We start from the raw sequence: 20,637 nt of genomic DNA on the forward strand, positions 1-20,637 counted from the left end.
AATTCTTGCCACGCGCGCATCATGCACCATTAAACGTGGTGGTCACATATCTAAGGCTTCACTAAATGTCCCGGTCGTCCCGGTTCCGGTCCCGTCTCTATTTTCCCTCATCTCCAACTTTTCTTCATCATTTCATTACAGCGTTGCATCAGCTGCCTAACCTGGGTAGACATACCCGCCAATTTGGACACCATTTGCTATTGCTACCTATACAAGTGCGCTGTGAGGGTAATCACTATACGAACCCGAGTTGATCACCACTCTTCATCCTCACCAAGTCTACACTAAATAGTACGAGACGATGGTATCACTTTCTTCTTGCATGAATTGAGTAGATCGGCGACTGCAAGATGTTATTCTGGGATGGGAAGGTAGCCATAAGAATGGGCCATGAGTGGGATTGGGGACCACCTACAAGTATTCCTGTTCCCCCACGTGAAAAATTCGTGATGGTCGTTCGGTTCGGTCGGTACCAACCCTACATACCTACATACCTACCCAGTAGGTACTTGGTCCGTTTGGGAGTTCAGCCCCCCTTACACACCTTCCCTTTGAGGGAGCTGCAGGCCCTGTAATGTTTGCCTGCGAAGTGCTTTTGCAGCAGCGTCTTGGCCCTTTTTTTTCTTCTTTCCAGTGTAGCGCAACTCCAGCAGTTTGGTTCCTTGGTTTCGTTTTGGGGTTGCGATGTTACGGCAATGCCGGCGACGATGCTGCCTTCGATTGCCCTTCTATAGGTATACTACCATTCTACAAGGGCGCTCTTGGTTTGAGAGCGTAGCGTTGCGTAGTAAGAAAGGCGGTAACCTTGGTATACTACTACATACCTACCTACCTACCTACCACCATGCGTGCGCATATGCAAGGATCGAATTACCTATTCCTCCCACGCTACAAATCCTGAAGATCCTACGCCGTAACCCTTAAAAAGGGCCTTAATGGATGTTATACATAGGTAGTAGTGCCTCACAGACAAAACACTACTTATAGTATCAGATACTATTATATGTGGACCGCATCATCACTCTATTCTAAATCTGATGTCTTCAAATGCTAACGGGGCTCAGGTATATGCCTATGTACCTCTTCAGATCAGCCAACGTACTTATGTAGGTACTAGGTAGATAGGTACGAATCTTCTCTGGTAGGGTATAAATCTTCCTAATGGAAACGCTCAGCATCGCCCATGGAAAATCACTCCAATGATCAATTCCAACTGGGCACCTGCCAACTGCCAGCTGCTTTACTACTGGACCCTACCTATTGTATCACCCATATAATTATTAGGGGTACACCTGAATAGGATTCGTGCGATCGGCGCCATCTGCGGGATGAGGCACCATTCGCCAAATCCTTTGCCGCCCTTTATGACGTCGTGATCGAATGTGTAAATCCTACCGAGCTGAGTCGACACTCCCCAATTGGATGCCAGTCATGTGAAGCTGAGTGTCACTGTGGGACCATTGAGTCTTTTCATACTGGATAAGTGAGATTTATAGGATCTATAGGGAGAGCTAGGCCGGTATTTGGATACCAATCTCATCGCAGTTGATATCTGATTTGTTCGAATGAAGCCTATCAAGCACAGTAAGAAGATACAATGCCTTTCTTGCTATTATTACCTTCTTCCAGCATGGGCGTGGTCTATCTTAAAAAGGCGGCGCCCAGTCTAAACCCTGATAGGGGTCAGTAGATGGTTATAGGTACCTAGGTAAGCATATATCTATCCACGGAGAGCAAGAGCGTATCAAGGTAATGATGAGGCGTTTTCTTAACACGGCCCAACCATGACGCCTAAGCTAAGTTTAGGATAACGTCTTGTATGCTCATCGTATGTTGTAGACTCTATATGCCCAATCGCTTCAATTATATTCGGCAAAATGGAGAGGGATAGCACTGGTTCTTCGCCAAGTACGATGTCCTAGGAGACAGCATGAGGGTTTCATAGGGAAGTAATCCGGCCTTCATAGGAATAAGAATGACCTTGTAGGTTCCAGTGAGCCTAGTATATCTTTGCTGGAGTAGACTATGATATAGACTCGAGGTAGACTCGATGTTTGTTAGTATAAAACTGCAGCGCTAGTGTCTCGTGACGACTCCAAAGATGTAGCAGCCCCTTGAGATATCCAGGGGCTGAACTTAGCCAGTCACAGACTTCATTACACCCTTTCGCTTTGATAAAGAGCAGATATAGACTACCCTACCTAAATAGTTAGCCATAGGGCATTCTATTAGTGATATTAAGGCGATGAATGAAGTGTTGGCACCTCCCAAATCCCATGCGCTACCAACTTCGACCTGACAGCAGTGCCAGACAACTGTAAGCTGATGGAGATGTCCTTGGTAGTCGATCGGAAGGAATCCATTACCCAAGCAGTCTTGGTAAACGTAACACAAAGCTGACGACGACTCTAGCATCTCATTTCCGGGACTGAGCGGCCATCGCGAATATCTCAAGTTCATTCGTTGGAGAATCATGTCGGCCATCGTTCCAACCAACCCCTGGGGACGTTCACGATGTAACTCACTCCTATTACCAACAGTTAAGCCGTAGAATATTAAATACTGTGAGTTTATCAGTACTTGGTTCTTCCTCCCCTTTGAAGACAAGTTGGTGCCCGATAGCGACTAATAAGCATAAAAGCCCTCTGACATTTTTGGTACCTGACCTAATGCACTGTCAGCCTATGAACTATTCAGTCCAGGTGTCAAGCAAAGACAACACATGTCAAACAGCCACCGCGTGTCATCAGCGTATCAAATTTGCCACTCGGATGGGTAGTGAATTCTTAGGCTTTGCTCGAGTAGGGGCCGATAGAGCCCAGTTGGATAGAGTCTTTGTAAATAGTATGTAACTCGTCGAGACCTCAGCTAAGCAGCCAATCGAGACAGAATGATTGCCAACAGCCGTAGCTGTGTGGTGCCGTTAGGAGAAGCATAAGGCAGCCACAGTCCACTGCATCTCTCTGAGGAATCGGTGTGAAGGTTTTGCCAGTCCTCGCATTAGATTGATACGATTACGAACCATTCACATAAAGCAGCATCATAGGATATAGAACCCGCATGACGGATAGAGGTTCCAGTCATCTGAGTCGCAGAGAGGGTGATGGTAACAGGCTCGAGTAGCATAAGTCGGCAGCCTACTGTGGATTTTTTTTTACCTAACTCCCTCCTTGAACATCCGTACTATGCGTTAACAAGTTCTCGGTCTTGCATTGGCACATGCACGTGGCGTCGTTCCATCATACAGAAACCCCTGACACCAAGACACCGCAAGCAGCGGGTAGAGCCGCCTTGGTTGACAACTATATCCTTTAAAATGACCAGTCCGAGCGAAGGTCTAGCGTCTCATTCTCTAGACAATTCCATACGGCAAAGAATGACTATTGACTCATTAGTAAGGCACCCAGTAGTGTGGACTGCCACTTAGGTTGAGAGGAGGTTAAGCCGGAGCTTTATCGTGGGGCTCCCAGCAAGCCCCTATTTCGCGAGAGTGTATTCCCGGATCATCGATCATCTCCCACTTGAGCGAGTGCGATAGAGCAACCGTAACAAGAAGAACCATTCCACAAGAAACTGATTCTCTACCCGTTGAAGACGAGGGCATGGAGTTCAACGTCGAGTATATGGCCATGAGAAAGATGATCCTTAATAGCTTGGATGTTGGTCATAGCTTTGGCATATGTATACTTGAAGGTAATGAAAGGGTACTTAGATGGTAAACACCAGGTAGATGCCTACGTATTGAACATATCTAAAATGGTCTAATAATGACAATACATCCCTGAAGTTGATATATATAGTACATATTGTTTCTTACTCCATCCCAACCTTCCAGAATCTCACCCCTAATGGAACCGCATTTTAGGACTCAAAACGGATACGTCGCTTACCACCGTTACAAACAGTCATGCCTCCAACGGGATTGGTGATCCTCCTTAATGAAACCCTTCTTGCATCTTACTTGCTTGGGCACCTCACGAAAGGATGGTACAATGAGTTTGGGTTTATCGGGCGAATCATAAAAAAAGAAAATAAATCAAAATTAATCAAAAGATCCGCGATGCATCATGCCCTACGGAACCGGCCCAAGTTGTAAGAAATGCACACCCAGTACCTAAACGCGTCGTTTTTCTAGTTTCAACCTAGGTATCATCAAATAAGCCATCACAAATTCTCTGTTACATGATCGTGATTCTCACCCTATTGACACTGGAATCAACTACCAACCACGGCCGGTTTAAGAAACAGCAGTCGGAAGCATTACCTAACCAAAGGCAACACCCAGATATTCCACCATGTTCTCTCGCGCTTCAGTTTAAAGGTGCCATCGCATACATGTCTAATTATATATGTGTGCCTACGTGGTATATCACATATCACTTTGATTCCGATTGTCGGGACCGATGACGGATTTAAAGGGATCTATATGCATGGATAAAATCGCGGCAAGACCCCGTAATAGGGATGGCTGACAATATCACTTCTTGCAATCTAGAAACATATACCTATAACCAACACACAGCTACGCCACCTAAGTATAAATATATCTCTATAATGCAGGAGTTGTCACAGACAATATGAAATTATGCCTTAACGTCGCTTACATACCTAGTTGGTCACTCAGCCGTACCTAGATCTGGACCCAACAGAGCCTACCTGCCACGATAGGGAACCCCTTTTAACAGGCTGATTTAACGGAGTGTACTAATTCAACGCATTTAATGGCAAGGGTTAGTTGTAGCACAAAAGCCGTTCGGGTAACGGTCGATGAATCGGGACCCTTGCTGCCTGGTGTTTCGAGGACTAAGGAGGATCTTGATCGAAAACGACTCCCGCGTTAGGAAATAACTCCCAGGGGCTCCATATAGAAGCATTCGACAATGAAAAATGCTACTTCAAGCGTACCCGGTGGCTGGAGAGCGGGGTTCGTTCCGAGCGGCAACCAGGAGTGATTTCCAAGGTAGTTGCTATTCGGGCGCATGCATCCTCCGGTCTGCCCTATGGGAACCACGGCCGAAACAGCACAAAGGCGTCAAGAAGTATATACACGGTAGCACGTGGCAGATGGCCTAAAGATAAATGTTGTTTGAACATTCTTTTTTTCTGGAGCCTAAAGTCTCGGCACCTAATTTGGTATTGTGTGTGTGTTGGAAGCTGGATAGGGGGCCTTAGCTGAGCACTCGGTTGTCAAGGTAATTTGGATTGGCTAAGCATTTCTTAACAACGAGGTCTTGGTCTGTAAGATAATACTGTATAATGAAATGTCTATTAAAGAGGATGAAGGCTTATATCTGCTGAGAAGTTCAGTCCTAGTACATCCATCTAAACCTACTATATAGACTACATAGGTACCTACGCTTGCAAATGGCCACCCACCATTGACTACAATTATCCTTTCGATACTCACGTCTTACCATTAATTCCTCCATCTTTCCTATCAAGCGAGGCATGAGTTTGGATGTCGTACAAAGCTTCACACCGTGGCGATCCGGTTGATAAGCCACCTCATGTAAGTTTGTCATCTAGAACACTCCCCCTACCTTCAGTACCTTACCGGTACGTGCTTCAAGTTGCCTAAATCCCGAGGGGTGTAGGAGACCTAGCCTGTCTATTTTTACTGTTGTTTCCACCTCATTGCCGATTTCAGAAATAATGCGATCGCTTCTGTCAGGTCTCATTAAACTCCCAAGAAGTGCAGGACTGAGACCAGTACTAAAACCAGCCTCCCGGACACACAACATAAAAGCCCCTGAGAACCAATAGACCATAAACAGCCTTTGAGAGACATTGAGAACACCGAAAAGTAACCTACCCGCTGACCATCAATATGCAGATGGTTTCTTCATCAGAACAGTTTCCAGCGGTGCTTGTCTCTGACGAGTCCTACTACAGGAACCAACACGTATCTTCGGGGGGCCCACAGGCCTCGTATACTGCCTACTCAACCACTACACCAAGTGTAACTTCGGAGAATATGATGGGCTACCAAAGCCAGCCACTACCCCCTACCCCGGTCCAGGGAAACGCCCGTTACGTCGCAGGCGGCCATACCATACCAGACGTGAACATCGGGTTATCTAGCACCCCCTCGTTCAGCCCCCCCGCCGTGGACCCCTTCGACTATTCGTACTACCAAGCCGTGCCAGCGGGATCCCGGTCCCTCGACACCGGAGAGCCCTACCACCACGGGTACAGCACCCAGGGGGGCTACGGGGCCGTAGCCATGACCAGCCCACCCCCCTCCAGCAGCAGCAAAAAACAAAAACACGCATCATCGCGATCCACCACCACCAACAGCAACAGCAACAACCACAACAAGCGGTCCAAGAGCGCACAGCAGGTCTTCTCGCCGGGCAGCACCACATCCTCCACCTCGAACCACCACCACCACCACAGCAACAAGTCCAGCCGGCTCCGCAGCGCCTCGCGCACCAGCAAGAACACGCACCACAACCCGCCGTCGACGGCGGAGGAGCAGAAGAGCCGCGACACGCACAACCAGGTCGAGAAGCAGTACCGCAACCGGCTGAACGCGCACTTCGAGAGCCTGCTCGACGCGCTGCCCGAGAACATGCAGGCGGGCGAGGTGTGCGACGAAAACCCCAACCCCAACCCCAACGGCGACGGGGAGGGGCTGATGGACTTGTCGGACCGCCGCGTCAGCAAGGCCGAGGTGCTCGACATGGCGCGCCGGCACATACAGGCGCTGGAGAGGGAGTGCGCGGCGCTCGAGGGGGAGAGGGACGAGCTGAGGAGTAATGTTGCGAGGCTGAGGTGGCTGTTTGGGAGGTATGAGGGCGCGGAGGGGTGGGCAGGGGAGCAGATGGGGCAGGGGCAGATGGGGGGGTTCCCGGATCCCGGGGGGGTGGCATGATTGTCGTCGTGAAGTCACTTACTGACCTGCGTCTAGAAAAGGGGGGATTAGGGGGGTAAGGACAGGGAATAAGGGAGAAAGAAGACTGGGTTGGGGATAGAAGGGCAGGCGCTATTGAGAAACAACTGGAGGTATGTGCATATTGGATTCGGGTTTCGATTCTTGTATCAGTATTATTAGAGTAGGTTATTTTTTATTTTATTTTTTGGCAGGCGGGAGTTCGGAGTACGCATTTTGCTTTGATGGGGAGGTATACATAGAGAGACCAGGTACTTCAATTTAGACGCCAAATATTTTGTTTCTGTTGCTGCCACATGTCGCCGTCCTATTTCTTCGTCTCTCGTTTCTCTCGTCGGCTGCCTACTACTTTAGGTAGGTACCTACTATGTAGGTGTCTGTTAAAAAATAGGGGCTACCCCTATCTTTGAGGGTTGAGTACTATGTACCTGCTTAGCCTTACCTAGTACTAACATGAACCTACTGTGTATTAGTAAGGGGTTAGTGAAGTCGTAGTTACTGCAATTGAAAGCATTGAATGTAAACACAGTAAGTTAGGATGGTGTGTGGATGGATACTACTAGTAGTAGTTGAGATGATGGCATGGACCCACTTAGACTGCTGACTGCCGAAGTAGCACAAGCAGCAACACTGCATCAGTGTGCATCTCATAGCTGAGGCACAAGTACCTAAATACTAAGTTAGGTACGTAGTATCGTGCTAATCCTGAGAAACTCAAAAAAGTAAAATCGCGCGCAAAGCTGAATTCTTCATTGGTCTCGGCCAATAATCTCTGTTTCTTTTTTTGAAAAGGGGGGAGACTGTTTACCTTGGCTGATTTACCAATTTTGGAGAGATTAATCATGGACAATAGGAGGATTCTGGTCATCGCAGGCAGCGACTCAAGTGGTGGTGCGTAAGTTTATAATACTCTGTTTCCAATTTTAAACACCTTCGCTAACACCCTCTCTCCTATTCGCTCATAGTGGTCTCGAGGCAGACCAAAAAGTTATTGCTGCTCATGGCTGCTACGCCATGACTGCAACAACAGCCTTGACGGCCCAGAATACCACAGGTGTTGCTGACATACATCATATTCCTCCTGAGTTTGTGAGGAAGCAGATCGATGCTGTTTTCAGTGACATTCACCCAGGTGTCGTGAAGACAGGTGAGTCAGACTCCCATGTATTCCATCTGTCCTTGTTCATCTCGAGGCTTACCAACATGCTATTCAGGAATGCTAGCTTCTGCACGCACCATCGAGATGGTCGCACAGGCACTGAAGGATTACAAGGTTGAGGCGTTGGTGTTGGACCCTGTAGGTGTCCTTATCTCAACCGATTCTTACTGAAGGGTTGCACGATATCATGGAGCTCATCTCTTGACAGGTCATGGTTGCCACTACTGGCTCCCAGTTGCTGCCTTCGAAAGCTGTGAATGAGTTGCGAACCCTGCTACTCCCCCACACATTCATACTCACGCCAAATATTCCAGAAGCAAAGCTCTTGATGTCTGATGGTGGCAAAGAAGCCGTCGATATTCGACGAGTGGAGGACTTGGAAGTAATTGCTCGAAGAATTCTCGAGTTAGGACCCAAGTGGGTGCTCGTCAAAGGCGGGCACGTACCGTTTAAGAAAGACGGTACTATAGCTACGACCCCTGAAGAAAGAGAGATGGTTGTTGATCTCCTTTTCGGAGAGGGCCAGGCTACCATAATCGAGAGCCCGTACATAGATTCAAGCAACACGCACGGGACTGGGTGCTCTCTTGCTTCTGCGATTGCCTCTAATCTCTCTAGGGGGCTAAAACCTGTCGAGGCGGCCAAGGCTGCTTGCCGGTATGTTGGAGCAGGTATCAAGTCCGCGCCTGGATACGGGAAAGGGAACGGCCCGATTAACCACTTTCATTCGATGTTAACACTCCCTTTTGCTCCGTGAGTCTTCCCCGCCCCCACGTCATGATGTAACGATGGTACTAACAGTGACAAGCGGACACTTCTTAGAGTATCTCCTGCAGCGACCTGACGTAGCGCCAGTGTGGCAGGATTACATTAACCATCCATTTGTTTTGGGCCTAGGGAGTGGGGAGTTGCCTTTGGAGTCGTTCAAAGGCTATCTGATACAGGATTATCTGTATTTGATCCATTTTGCAAGGGCAAATGCGTTAGCCTCATACAAGGCTAAGAATATAGACGACATCCAAGCGGTATGCAACCCCTTAACAGAATACTACCTACCAGTCATGTGAGTGAGAACCTGATGCTGACAGGGCTTTTCTAGGGGGCAAGATTAGTGTCACACATCCATACTGAAATGAATCTTCATATCGAGTATTGCAAAGAATTCGGTATATCGAAGGAGGAGATACAAGCGACCGAGGAACATCAAGGTGCGAAATCGCTTTTTCATGAACTATCACATACCTATATTGGCTTCCAGTTGCTGATTGACCTGCCAGCGTGCACTGCTTATACGAGATACGTGCTGGACATTGGACAGTCTGAAGACTGGCTTGCTCTTCAGATCGCGCTTGCACCGTGTCTATTTGGTTACGGTGCTATCGCGAAACAACTACAAGCCGACCCAAGAACGAAGAAGGAAGGCAATACATACTGGCTGTGGATTATGAACTACGTTGTCGCCGATGATGCGCAGGCGTTGCAGACCGAATCCGGTGAGATTTCCTTCCAGAGAGCGAGCACTTGACTATAAAACCGTCTTGCGAGATGCTAATGTATGTGTTGCAAACAGCTCTTATAGAGCAAAAGGCAATTCTGCAATCCCCAGCTAGGATAGAGGAACTTGTCAAGATATTCATTCATGCTACCAAGGCAAGATATCACTAATCAACCACACATTTTGAAGCATGCTAACCGAGAAACAGATGGAGATTGGGTTTTGGGAGATGTTCCCATCAAGTTAGCATAAGTCGGTACGTATGTAATGCGTAAAAGAATTATTCAATGTTAGGCGTTATGATAAAATAGCAGGCACAATGAATAGTTAGACGCCATGATTCATAGATAGCATATATGTATATATGACATATGACATATGATGTGTCTGCATAGTGCTATCACTGCTCATTAATTGCGTAGCAGGCACTAAGATATGTACTAGTTACTGTGTATCTTCATAATAGGCCTTAAAAGCGTGCGGCGTATCTAGTAGATACGGAGGCAGCGACACCTTAGTCCACGATTTTTTTTAAAGGAAAATCAAAAAATTTAAAACGGGTACGGCACTGCCGAATTCTTCTCAAATACAGTAGTTCTTCTACCATTGACGCTATTGTTTATGATAGTGGCGACTCATAGTAGTACCACTAGGTACCTTAGGTACATATTGTGATTAGTTTAATTCCCAGAATTTCCCACAGTATGTAGCACCAAATGTGCATAGCACTTAATATTTGTGGGTCTTATCTAATCAGCTAGTACAGTGTATAAATGGAAGAGGCAAAAAGAAAAAAAGAAAAAAAAGAAAAACCATCCCAACACCAAGCACGGACCACCAATCGGAGTTGTTGTTGGGTCTAGACTTAGTCCCTTCCCTCGCGACTAAAAAAAAATTATTCAACCGCTACTTGACTTTTGGCTTTTTTTCTTCATCCTCCCCAAACTCATCAACACGCCCTTCCTTTCATCAAAAAAACACGCGCATTTTATTGCAGTGTTCATCTCATCTACATAACATCCGCTCCTTTTCTGCAGATTGCACGCTGCTCTCAGATAATATTTCCCAAAGGGCTTTTTCCGCTCTGAGCACTTCTTCAATCCGATTTCTTCCTCTCAATACCCAATACCAACCTCGTTTGCGCTGAGCATTTTTTGACTCGGTCTTCATTCTGTCCTCTTTTAGGTTCTTACCAACACCCAAAAGAGATAATATGTCGTACGGCGGCGGCGGCGGTTACGGCTCTCGCGGCCATGGTGGTGGCGGCGGTGGTTACTCAAATGGCCATGATAAGTACGGCGGCGGCGGTGGTGGTGGTCACGGAGGTGGTCGCCAGGACTATGGGTAAGCAAATGAACCATGCCTTTCTTTTCCGTCTTAAAATGCATATTCCTTATCCTGTACCCTCTCCACTGTCCCTACATTTGATGCTAATTATTCTTCCCTTATAGAAATGGTTACGGCGGTGGTGGTGCTGGCGGTGGCTACGGCGGTGGTGGCGGTGGTGGTGGTGGTGACCGAATGTCCAACCTCGGAGCTGGTCTTCATAAGCAGACCTGGGGTAAGTAAATCTACGATATCTTGCTCTTTTGATCTTAGACTGACGCGTTTATCAACAGATCTTGGTACCATGCCAAAATTCGAAAAATCATTCTACAAAGAGGACGACGCTGTCGCTCGACGACCTGCTAGCGAAGTTGAACGATTTCGCCGAGATCATCAAATCGCCATCCAGGGCACTGATGTACCCAAGCCCGTCGAAACCTTCGATGAGGCTGGGTTTCCTCGTTATGTCATGGATGAAGTCAAGGCCCAAGGTTTCCCTGCCCCCACTGCTATCCAATCTCAAGGTTGGCCAATGGCTCTTTCCGGTCGCGACGTCGTCGGTATTGCCGAGACGGGCTCCGGTAAGACTCTAACTTACTGCCTTCCCGCTATTGTCCACATCAACGCGCAGCCGCTTTTGGCTCCTGGCGATGGTCCAATCGTCCTTGTCCTTGCACCTACGCGAGAGTTGGCTGTCCAAATTCAACAAGAGATTACCAAGTTTGGTAAATCTTCTCGAATCCGTAACACTTGTGTTTACGGTGGTGTCCCTCGTGGCCCTCAGATTCGTGACTTGACTAAGGGAGTGGAGGTCTGTATCGCCACGCCCGGTCGTCTCATCGACATGCTTGAGGGTGGCAAGACCAATCTTCGCCGTGTTACTTACCTCGTACTTGACGAAGCTGACCGCATGCTGGACATGGGTTTCGAGCCCCAGATTCGTAAAATCATCAGCCAGATTCGACCCGACCGTCAAACTCTCATGTGGTCTGCTACCTGGCCCAAGGAAGTTCGTGCGTTGGCTTCTGAATTCCAGACGGACTTTATCCAGGTTAACATTGGTTCCATGGACTTGTCTGCTAACCATCGTATTACCCAAATTGTTGAGGTAGTGTCTGAGGGTGAGAAGCGTGATCGCATGATCAAGCATCTCGAGAAGATTATGGACAACAAAGAGAACAAGTGTCTACTTTTCGTCGGCACGAAACGTGTCGCAGACGAAATTACTCGATTCCTCCGACAAGACGGCTGGCCGGCACTTTGTAAGTTTCAATATGCATTCTTGGTTTTATTCAAAGCAAAGCTAATATTCTGATAGCCATCCACGGCGATAAACAACAAAATGAACGAGATTGGGTCCTTGACCAGTTCAAGACTGGAAAGAGTCCCATCATGGTTGCCACCGACGTGGCATCTCGTGGTATTGGTATGATTGCATCCCCCCTTCCCCCCCCTCCCTCTACACTTCGTAGCAATCTTCAGCAGAGTTGTATCCGCTGTGCTTTACTCTCATGTTTAGGGGCTTTCTCGATTGCGCGCATTTGCCTAACTTCCTATCGTGTCTCGTGGTTCTCATCTATCCAGGAATTTTGGGATCCATGGTATAGCCGTAATGCTATACCCTTGTTCCGCTGTTGTACCTTTCCGTTCCCATGGTACAATTGCGGAGTTGGCATTTCTTGATCGTGCGTCAAGCTGTCTCCTGATTCCCAGTTCCGAGGACCCAGACCGGATTGTTGGAACTCGTCCAAACTGGCATGTTGATGCAACAGACAGCCCCATTCTCCGAGGAGAAAGCACGGAAAATATACTTAAAAGGCTCCGTCCACCGGTTGCTGGGATTTGTTGCATGACCCGTTGCTTCGCTTTTGCTAACATGCTCTTATTAAGATGTGCGCAACATCACTCACGTGATCAACTATGATTATCCAAACAACTCGGAAGATTATATCCATCGTATTGGCCGAACTGGTCGTGCTGGCGCCAAGGGCACTGCCATTACCCTCTTTACCGCTGACAGTAAGTCGTTTAACATCTAAGGATTTTTTTTTAGTACTTAAGACTAACCGTTTTCTTTTTTTTAGATTCTAAGCAGGCTCGTGATCTAGTTGCAGTTCTTCAAGAAGCTAAGCAGCAGATTGATCCTCGGCTGCATGAGATGACTCGCTATGGTGGTGGTGGCGGTGGAGGCCGCTACGGTGGACGAGGCTACGGCCGTGGCGGCGGTGGTGGTGGTGGTGGTCACCGAGGTAGGTTTTGATAACCTCGGTCCCAGTTTTACGATGAACGGGTAACTGACGAATATACGTTACCAGGTGGTGGCGCTGGTGGTGCAAATGCTCTGCCTATCAACAATCGCCGATGGTGATTTTCGTCCTGACTCATCTAAACTCGTGTCATGGAACACTCCAAAAGTCGTCTGGTTTCCGTCGGATTATTTGCATTTTCTCTGATTTCCTTTTGATTGCACATATGCACAGATGGCGTTGCGTCTAGAGGTACGGATGTTATAATGTCGTTAGTGTCGACATGTCGCGAAGCTCTTTGCATCTCCACTGAGGTTGCCAAATCGAGTCTTCTAATTTCGTGTAGCAAAACACAGGTTCGAGATGGTTGTCCGATCAATGATGCCACAAGTGCAGGGCTATGGATCAGATACCAGAGACGCAAGTCTGCTTTGGTTTTACAGAGGGGTATTTTAATCTGACACTTCATACGGTCTCCATATTCTCGACTTCTAGGTCGATGAAGAGGTATGTTACTTACTTAGGTACTGACTCACTTCCAGTATGGAGGCGCCGTTGAAGGCCCTCATCAACTTTGCATGTCTAGGTAGAGTTTCTCATCCAGTCTCACTAGGAGACGATGAGTAAGTAGTTACATAGCATGAATTAATGGACCAAAAACTAATGGATAATCTTCTTTGGCTGCGATCATATGTGATGTAAGCAGAGCACATTTCTCTAGACAGCTGCTTTGCATCAGAGTATCGTGCTTGTTCACATTAGCAACGACGCTGCTTTATTTTTGGTCGCTTACAACTTTGGGTGCGTCTATAAACTATGCTATTCCATAACATTGCCGACTAGATCGTGGTAGGATTGTTGAGGTGTGGCAGTCTTGTGTATGCCCAAGTGGTTTCCAAAGGCTTCTAAGTGGCTGTCGAATATAACCGGGAATGACTTCTTTTTATCCGCTTATACAGGGGGTGTTCTCCCCTTACCCGGTAAACGCAACCTCATACTCCGTCTCGGTTTGGGTCCTTCTGCAGCCACCCCTTGGCAAAACTATTATAAGATGACGGCCTGTCGCCGGCAGGGAATCCTGTACTTTCGTCTGTCGTGGATCTTTGAAGTCATACAATCCGCATAAGAGATTATCTAGTGCTTGTTTTCTGACCTTTGCGACCTTTGCTTGAAAACCTGAACTTGCTTTCTCGAGAAGAACGTTAGCGAGAATGAAGGCCGTCGCTGCATTCGCGCTCCTTGCGGCTGGCGCGAGGGCTGCTCCTCATTGTACGTAAATATATACCCATGTACCTATATATTCCATTCCTTCCTTTCTAGGTCGTCCCTGAGAGGACGTTGTTGGATACACGGACAGAGAGATGATATACACCTCAGAATATATCTAACCAGAACCCTCTCACGATTTAGACACCTTCCCGAAGCTAGCGGGCACCGCCGACTGGTCCTCCGTCCGCATGACGGCCAACTTCCAGTCCAACGGCCCCGTCACGGACGTCAACTCCGACGCCATCCGATGCTACCAGCAGGCTACCGGCGGCGCCGCGGAGACTACGGAGGTCAAGGCTGGTGGCACGGTTACCTGGGTTGCTAACCCGAATATCTATCATCCTGGAGGGTATGTATGGAGTCTTGCTTATTCTTTTCCCCTTGGGCATTCTATGAACCATTCCGTTGTAGGTGGTCAGGGGAACCCCTCAGATGAAGATCAGAATTCCCCTTAAAAGTCAAGTTACCATGGGATCTCAAGCTAACCTCTCTATCTATCTATAGTATGTCATCAACACTCATATATCACTCACGTTTCGAGATCTGCCTACCTTTCCTACCCAGCCACCTACCTAGCTCTATAAGCAAAGTCGAGTTGCTAACGAAATACCACCACTAACTAGCTCTCTCCGCCTACATGGCCAAGGTCCCCTCGGGCCAGACGGCCGCTACCTGGGACGGCAGCGGTAAGGTCTGGTTCAAGATCTACCAGGACATGCCCACCACGTCCGGCGGACAGTACACTTGGCCTTCGAACGGTAACTCCTCCTCTTCGCCCTTTTCCCCTATCAACCTAGCCAACAAACCAGCCTTACTAGGTGGTACTTTACTAACACGACCCTCAGGCAAATCCCAAATCCCCTTCACCGTCCCGCAGTGCCTCGCCGAGGGCGACTACCTCTTCCGCGTCGAGCACGTGGCGCTACACTCGGCGTCATCCGCCGGCGGGGCGCAGTTCTATCTGTCCTGCGCGCAGCTGCGCGTCACCGGTGGTGGCTCCGGCTCCGCGAAGGAACCTGGTGAGTTGGTCTCGTTCCCCGGAGCGTACAAGGCGACGGACCCGGGCATCATGATCAATATCTATAATAATGGCGGCAAGGCGTATCAGCCGGCGGGGCCGGGGGTGTTTAGTTGTTAGGGAGGTTAGGGGGGTAAGGGCTCGGGATTGGGTTGGATAGGGGAGGGTATCTTGGTGTATAGTTATTTTTGAATGCAATGATGTCTCTGGATGAACGATAGTAACTCTTGAGATGAGTGAGCGTAGTTTGTTTTCCTCCTTGGCAGAATAGCTATCCCGTATAGGTAGGTATATATGTGTGTTACCTAATAGTATTCACGTCCGCTCAGACGGCGTTAGTACCCCTTGGCCCCTTTTCATTTCTATCTAACCCAGGTAGGCAAACAACCTTGAATAAACAGTAACCTCCCAATCTTCTAGTTTCTATCTCCCCGGGATCGTGATATCATCCCGGATAGGGAGCACGTCCTGGATAGCTTGGCTCGGTATATAGCGAACTACCCAGTAGGTGGGTTAAGCTACCTTACCAGTTTTGCATATATTCCGAAGTCAGGTTGGACAAAAAAGTCCTATGTAGACTAGTGGTGGACAAAAGACGTCCCGTCCTCGAGCTATGAACACGTGGGAATCCTGACTACTCCAACTTCATGCATAAAGCTCTTTGGGGTCCGTAGGAATCTAGATTAGGTAGTTGACCTGCATACGTGTAGGCTCTTTAGCTTTGTCACCGGTTACAGGTCTTACATCAAATACACGAAGTAGGCATATGGTGTTGCTGATTGGGTGAGCATGTGTACGTCTGATAGCACGGGAGTATTAATCGATGCTATACTTAACCCCCAGCTTGAATTATTTATAGGAGTGAATGTTTGTGGCGTTGTAGGAATACTATTCCCGTGACAACCTCTTACTATCTTGATATTATTATCTAAGTAATAGTATACCTACCTACCTAGAGTTGCTGACACAAGAGTCATGCACCGAGCGCCATGAAGCACATGGCCTATTGTGTATGGGGCAATAAGCAGCCTATACAGGCGTGAAGCTTCGATGAACATGATCACGCTACATAAGGCATTCATCCTTACAATATGGCCATGGTCATGTGCAAACCAAGATAGTTTGTCATCAAGATACTGAGACACCGAGCAAGGAGATATATACAGTTTGAACTGAAGAGACCTCTGCAATACCGAGAGCTTTGGCATGGACAACGCAGCACAAAAAGGGGACCAGGGCTACAAAAAGACCAATAACATCTTAGAAGTAGAGGGAATTTCACGTTTCTCTACGACCTAAGTGTAACTTGCATTGATTGTCCGCACTTCACGATACCATCTCTCCTTCCTGGCTAGAATACTCCAGTTTGATGAGCCTCTCTCCCCTCCAAAAGGGGAGAGTTTTCGGCATCTTTCATCACTGCCCGACGCAAACTAATTTGCTGGGATTCCAATATCGTCCCCTTACAGATTTTTACAGCAAAAACAAAAGAGAATGGCGATATTCGTAGTACGTAGGAGGCCCTCTCACGCACAGTGGCTGACGGTGCAATTTTACGGAATATGACATATGGGCAAATATCTCTTTTTTTTTAAACGCCCATTAATATGACTGATCAAGTAGCAGTAAGTCAAATAGGCAACCGTTGCGAGAGTGCCGACCTACATAGGGGGTTCGGAAAACTACGATACCGAGCAGATGGATGGCCAATACGACTAGTAATCTAGGAAGCACGTTTAGTAAGGAGGGAGGGAGGGAGAAGAGAAAGGGAGAGAAAAGAAAGGCGATGTTGTTGGTAAGATATCTTTTTTGCAATCTGCAGAATGTTTGCATCAAGGGCTGGGATATAATGGAAAAAGCAAAAAAAAAAAGGGCAAAAAGGGCAAAAAAAGCAAAAGAAATTTAAGAAAAAATAAAATAAATTGGAAGAGTCGCTGGCTGCTGTCTCTTGTTGCGTCTAGGTTGATAACTGATATTACAGTAGTATTGCCTTTAAAGGAGCTCGGTGCTTGTGATAGAATAACGAGAAGTAAAGAAGTGTGTATGTAGGCCTGGAGGTAGGTATCTAGTGTAGGCAGGTAGGTCAAGCCAGCATGCAAGCCACAGGCCCAAAGCAGGCGGCGTGCCAGCTGTTGCGATTGGCTAATACCTCGAGCATACCTACATATACATACATACATACATTCACAATAGGTTGTAAGAAAGCGTTACTTCACACCTCTGAAACATTGACCGACAATTCAATGGGCCCCAAGGTAGAGCGAGAGAGAGAGAGAGAGCTGATGTAACACAACAGAAAGAGAGGAGCTGACATCTGGATTATGCGGTTAGATGTACGGCGTGCGTCTCGCGATTCGTCATATGACTTCGTGGAAAGGGGGAAAGCGGGTGGGGGAGGACGGGCTGAACATAACGACCGACCGTCCGTCTACTGCTGCGCAACTCTCTACCACACTACTACCTACCACGATGGGCGATCCCATTGAAGTGGTAGACATGAAACCGACCCTGAATTGGGAGACAGAGAGAGGGGGGGAAAGGGATTGGATTGGATTGGATTCGAACCCAAGACAAACCGGCAATCCACAATTCCCAGCTGTGCCATCGAGCAAATAACGTATTGCTTCCTTCCTTGCTTCTTTGTCTCCAGATGTCTCTGCCTCTCTTTCGTCCTGGGCATACTGATCGTCGGGATCCCTGCGCGACAAAAGCCTACAACAATCACAACAATTTCACCGGGCAACTTTTAAGAAGATATTCTGTGTAGGTATTATTGAGAGTTTGCTTAGGTTACCTTGATATCAGCTAGGAACGATTATATGTGAGAGCACGTCAATATGTAGCTAGAATATAAAGTTGTGTGTCACTCACTACTACTGTACCTACCTACCTAGGCATGTACTACACACATCATACATATATCTGCCCTATACTAGCCCAGGGGGAAACCCCCCAAGCCTCTTGACGGTTTTACGGTTCACGGGCGACAAGAGAAAAAAAAGACTCGAGCTAACCAGGTAGTGACTGGCGCGCTTCTGTTCCTTGTCAAACGCCTCGACAGTGTCATTGTGTGATGGAGTAGTGGTAGTATGTAGTAGTCGTGCTCTCCACTTTATGGACTCCGACAAGGGGGCTACGATCTGAACTGGAAAAGGAAGATGCTAAGCTACCTCAGCATGTACACAATACATACCCTACATACATACACACAGCCATTTACATATGTACATAACTAGGACCATAGGCAAGTGTGTGTGTGAGTGTGTGTGTGGTGAAAAGCAAAGCCCAACAATGCAATATGCGCATCTGGCAAATTCGGGTTGTTTGACCGAATGGAACTTGAGGAAAGAGGGTCGTAAGGAGGAAGGGATGGGATTAGGAATGGATGGATGGCAGTGGGCAGGGGGCATGTCAGAATTAATGCCCTCGCAGCGCAGCTCTCGTCTAATAATAAACAAGATTGCTAAACTGGACATGCTGAAGAATCCCTAGCTAGATACACTAGGTCGGTATGCATGTATGTACTGTAGGTAAGTAGGTAGTTATGGGTATGGGTATGGGTATGTGTAAGTGTAATTGCAATGGTTGAGGTTAAGATAGAAAGAGGAAAAAATGACCGAAAATAAGAAAAGATATAACGCGTCAGTTTCAACTCATTTCATTTCATTTCCGTTCATTACATTGGATGTATGTATTATAGAAGAATCCAATAATGGCCCTTAAGCCGACCTTTTACATACGCAGCCAGTAGCCAATGCCGCTCCTCCTTCGGGGATAAGGAGAATCCCAAGAAAACACGAATACGCTTAAGGGGGCTTGCTTCGTCGGGTTTTTTTTTCTGCCAAAGAAAGAGAAGAAAGAAGAAAGAAAGAAAAAAACGTGTGTTATTTCGCAGTCGTTGACGTCAATGGCGCCGAGAACGTTCCTATTTGACATTGGCAAACCCATCGTTAACCCTTGTAAGAGCATCTGGATTGTATTTCCTGCTTTTCTTGAAATTTCGCCTACCCACAAAGTGGATTTTTGGTTGATTTTTTTTTTCTTTCGTCCACATGTTGTACATACTTACAGTAATATCTACCTACCTACCTTAGTAGTATGTACATATGTATGCCTAGGTAAGGTGTGTGTATGTAGGTATGATATGTAGGTGTGTGTATGGACCTGCCTAGGCACTGACATCTAAACTGCCGTTTCCAGCAGTTTACATAAGGTGCCCAAGTTTTTCCAAGCTACCAATACCAAAGTTGCAAAGCTGAAAGATGCCTGGTTGAGAGTGATCGGCGCTGCAGTGCTTGGCGAGCAGGGGTGGCTAGAGATCTGCTTTCCGCATCGGTCCATTTGGGATTTCCCTTTTGGATGTTGGTCACTTTACATAAACTACCTTACCTACATACCTACATACATACATACATATGTAGTACGTGGTAACTACATGGCAGTAAAGAAGAAAAGAACATTGAAGAAGAGGGACATCAAGCTAAGGCATGTACTATGTACTGCAACGTAGGTATTGTGCCTAGGCATGTATGTATGATATGTACATACTATACAGTTATACTACTACACGTACATAGGAATACATTTACACATGCATCACCCCCTTCGATCAACATCCTTTCTCATCACCGCCGTCCGGGTCTAGGTAGGATGCCTGGAGTGCCTATGTGGGATATAAGTATTTAAGGCGGGGAGCTCTGTCTGGTTGGTGGGTCGATTTATCACCTCATTTGGCGCCGACTTGTCTAGTGCTTGTTTCTTTACCCCTATTTAGAGGTTGAGCGGATCAGGCGAACTATAATGATGCCGAAACTATTCCTGGGATATTACCCACATTGGGGGAGATCGTTGATGATGATGGAGAACTGACAGGGCTGGCGAACTGAGTTACGTATGGATGATTTTGGGCTGCAGCTTTTTTTTTTGGTTTTTAGCTTAATTCTCCAGGATTCTCGATTGTGTGTGAATCGATTAGCCTGGCATGGCATTTGAATTGCTTCAATATCATATGCCAGGTGTGTTACTACTAGTAGTACATATGTACAATACATACATATGTAAACTTCTATGTATGTAGCTGATAAGCTAGGGTACCCAGATGTGATATGTATTCAAGAATTCGGATAATACAAGGAGAAAACTCGTATTGTATTTTGGGATTCAAAGGCGGAATGTTACATAATCATATATAATATTATATAATGAAAAGATCCCTTTTTGGGAAAATGATAG

The 20,637-nt window shown here is 47.1% G+C and overlaps 6 protein-coding genes across 6 annotated transcripts; 4 read left to right on the forward strand and 2 right to left on the reverse strand.

Annotated features, from left to right (window-relative positions):
* Positions 1-5,675: 5,675 nt before the first annotated feature.
* GGS25DRAFT_529363 (uncharacterized protein) lies at positions 5,676-6,874 on the forward strand (the record flags this gene model as incomplete). Its single annotated transcript, XM_049265278.1, has 1 exon — positions 5,676-6,874. The coding sequence occupies exon 1, from the start codon at positions 5,828-5,830 to the stop codon at positions 6,872-6,874; it is 1,047 nt and encodes a 348-aa protein (XP_049120382.1). The 5' UTR covers positions 5,676-5,827.
* A 781-nt stretch (positions 6,875-7,655) lies between these two features.
* GGS25DRAFT_477210 (Phosphomethylpyrimidine kinase-domain-containing protein) lies at positions 7,656-10,064 on the forward strand. Its single transcript, XM_049259831.1, has 8 exons — positions 7,656-7,783; positions 7,858-8,039; positions 8,107-8,189; positions 8,260-8,804; positions 8,860-9,076; positions 9,151-9,544; positions 9,622-9,701; positions 9,755-10,064. Exons 2-8 carry the CDS (start codon positions 7,907-7,909, stop codon positions 9,791-9,793), a joined length of 1,491 nt encoding a protein of 496 aa, XP_049120383.1. The 5' UTR covers positions 7,656-7,783; positions 7,858-7,906; the 3' UTR covers positions 9,794-10,064.
* Positions 10,065-10,359: 295 nt separating this feature from the next.
* GGS25DRAFT_477223 (p68 RNA helicase) lies at positions 10,360-13,789 on the forward strand. The gene is made up of 7 exons (XM_049259832.1): positions 10,360-10,890; positions 10,998-11,107; positions 11,166-12,134; positions 12,191-12,298; positions 12,763-12,891; positions 12,957-13,121; positions 13,188-13,789. The coding sequence occupies exons 1-7, from the start codon at positions 10,760-10,762 to the stop codon at positions 13,238-13,240; spliced, it is 1,665 nt and encodes a 554-aa protein (XP_049120384.1). The 5' UTR covers positions 10,360-10,759; the 3' UTR covers positions 13,241-13,789.
* Positions 13,790-14,329: 540 nt separating this feature from the next.
* GGS25DRAFT_513056 (glycoside hydrolase family 61 protein) lies at positions 14,330-15,525 on the forward strand (the record flags this gene model as incomplete). Its single annotated transcript, XM_049262847.1, has 4 exons — positions 14,330-14,387; positions 14,529-14,747; positions 15,011-15,145; positions 15,233-15,525. 4 exons carry the CDS (start codon positions 14,330-14,332, stop codon positions 15,523-15,525), a joined length of 705 nt encoding a protein of 234 aa, XP_049120385.1.
* A 1,028-nt stretch (positions 15,526-16,553) lies between these two features.
* GGS25DRAFT_477228 (uncharacterized protein) lies at positions 16,554-17,377 on the reverse strand. The gene is made up of 2 exons (XM_049259833.1): positions 17,032-17,377; positions 16,554-16,914 (listed from the first exon to the last, which is right to left on the reverse strand). The coding sequence occupies exons 1-2, from the start codon at positions 17,236-17,238 to the stop codon at positions 16,879-16,881; spliced, it is 243 nt and encodes an 80-aa protein (XP_049120386.1). The 5' UTR covers positions 17,239-17,377; the 3' UTR covers positions 16,554-16,878.
* A 2,651-nt stretch (positions 17,378-20,028) lies between these two features.
* Positions 20,029-20,637, reverse strand: GGS25DRAFT_477232 (uncharacterized protein). The gene has a single exon (XM_049259834.1). It carries the CDS (start codon positions 20,454-20,456, stop codon positions 20,232-20,234), a length of 225 nt encoding a protein of 74 aa, XP_049120387.1. The 5' UTR covers positions 20,457-20,637; the 3' UTR covers positions 20,029-20,231.

Source organism: Hypoxylon fragiforme, assembly GCF_022984875.1.
Source record: "Hypoxylon fragiforme strain CBS 206.31 chromosome Unknown GGS25scaffold_2, whole genome shotgun sequence".
NCBI classification, from domain to species: Eukaryota; Fungi; Ascomycota; class Sordariomycetes; order Xylariales; family Hypoxylaceae; genus Hypoxylon; species Hypoxylon fragiforme.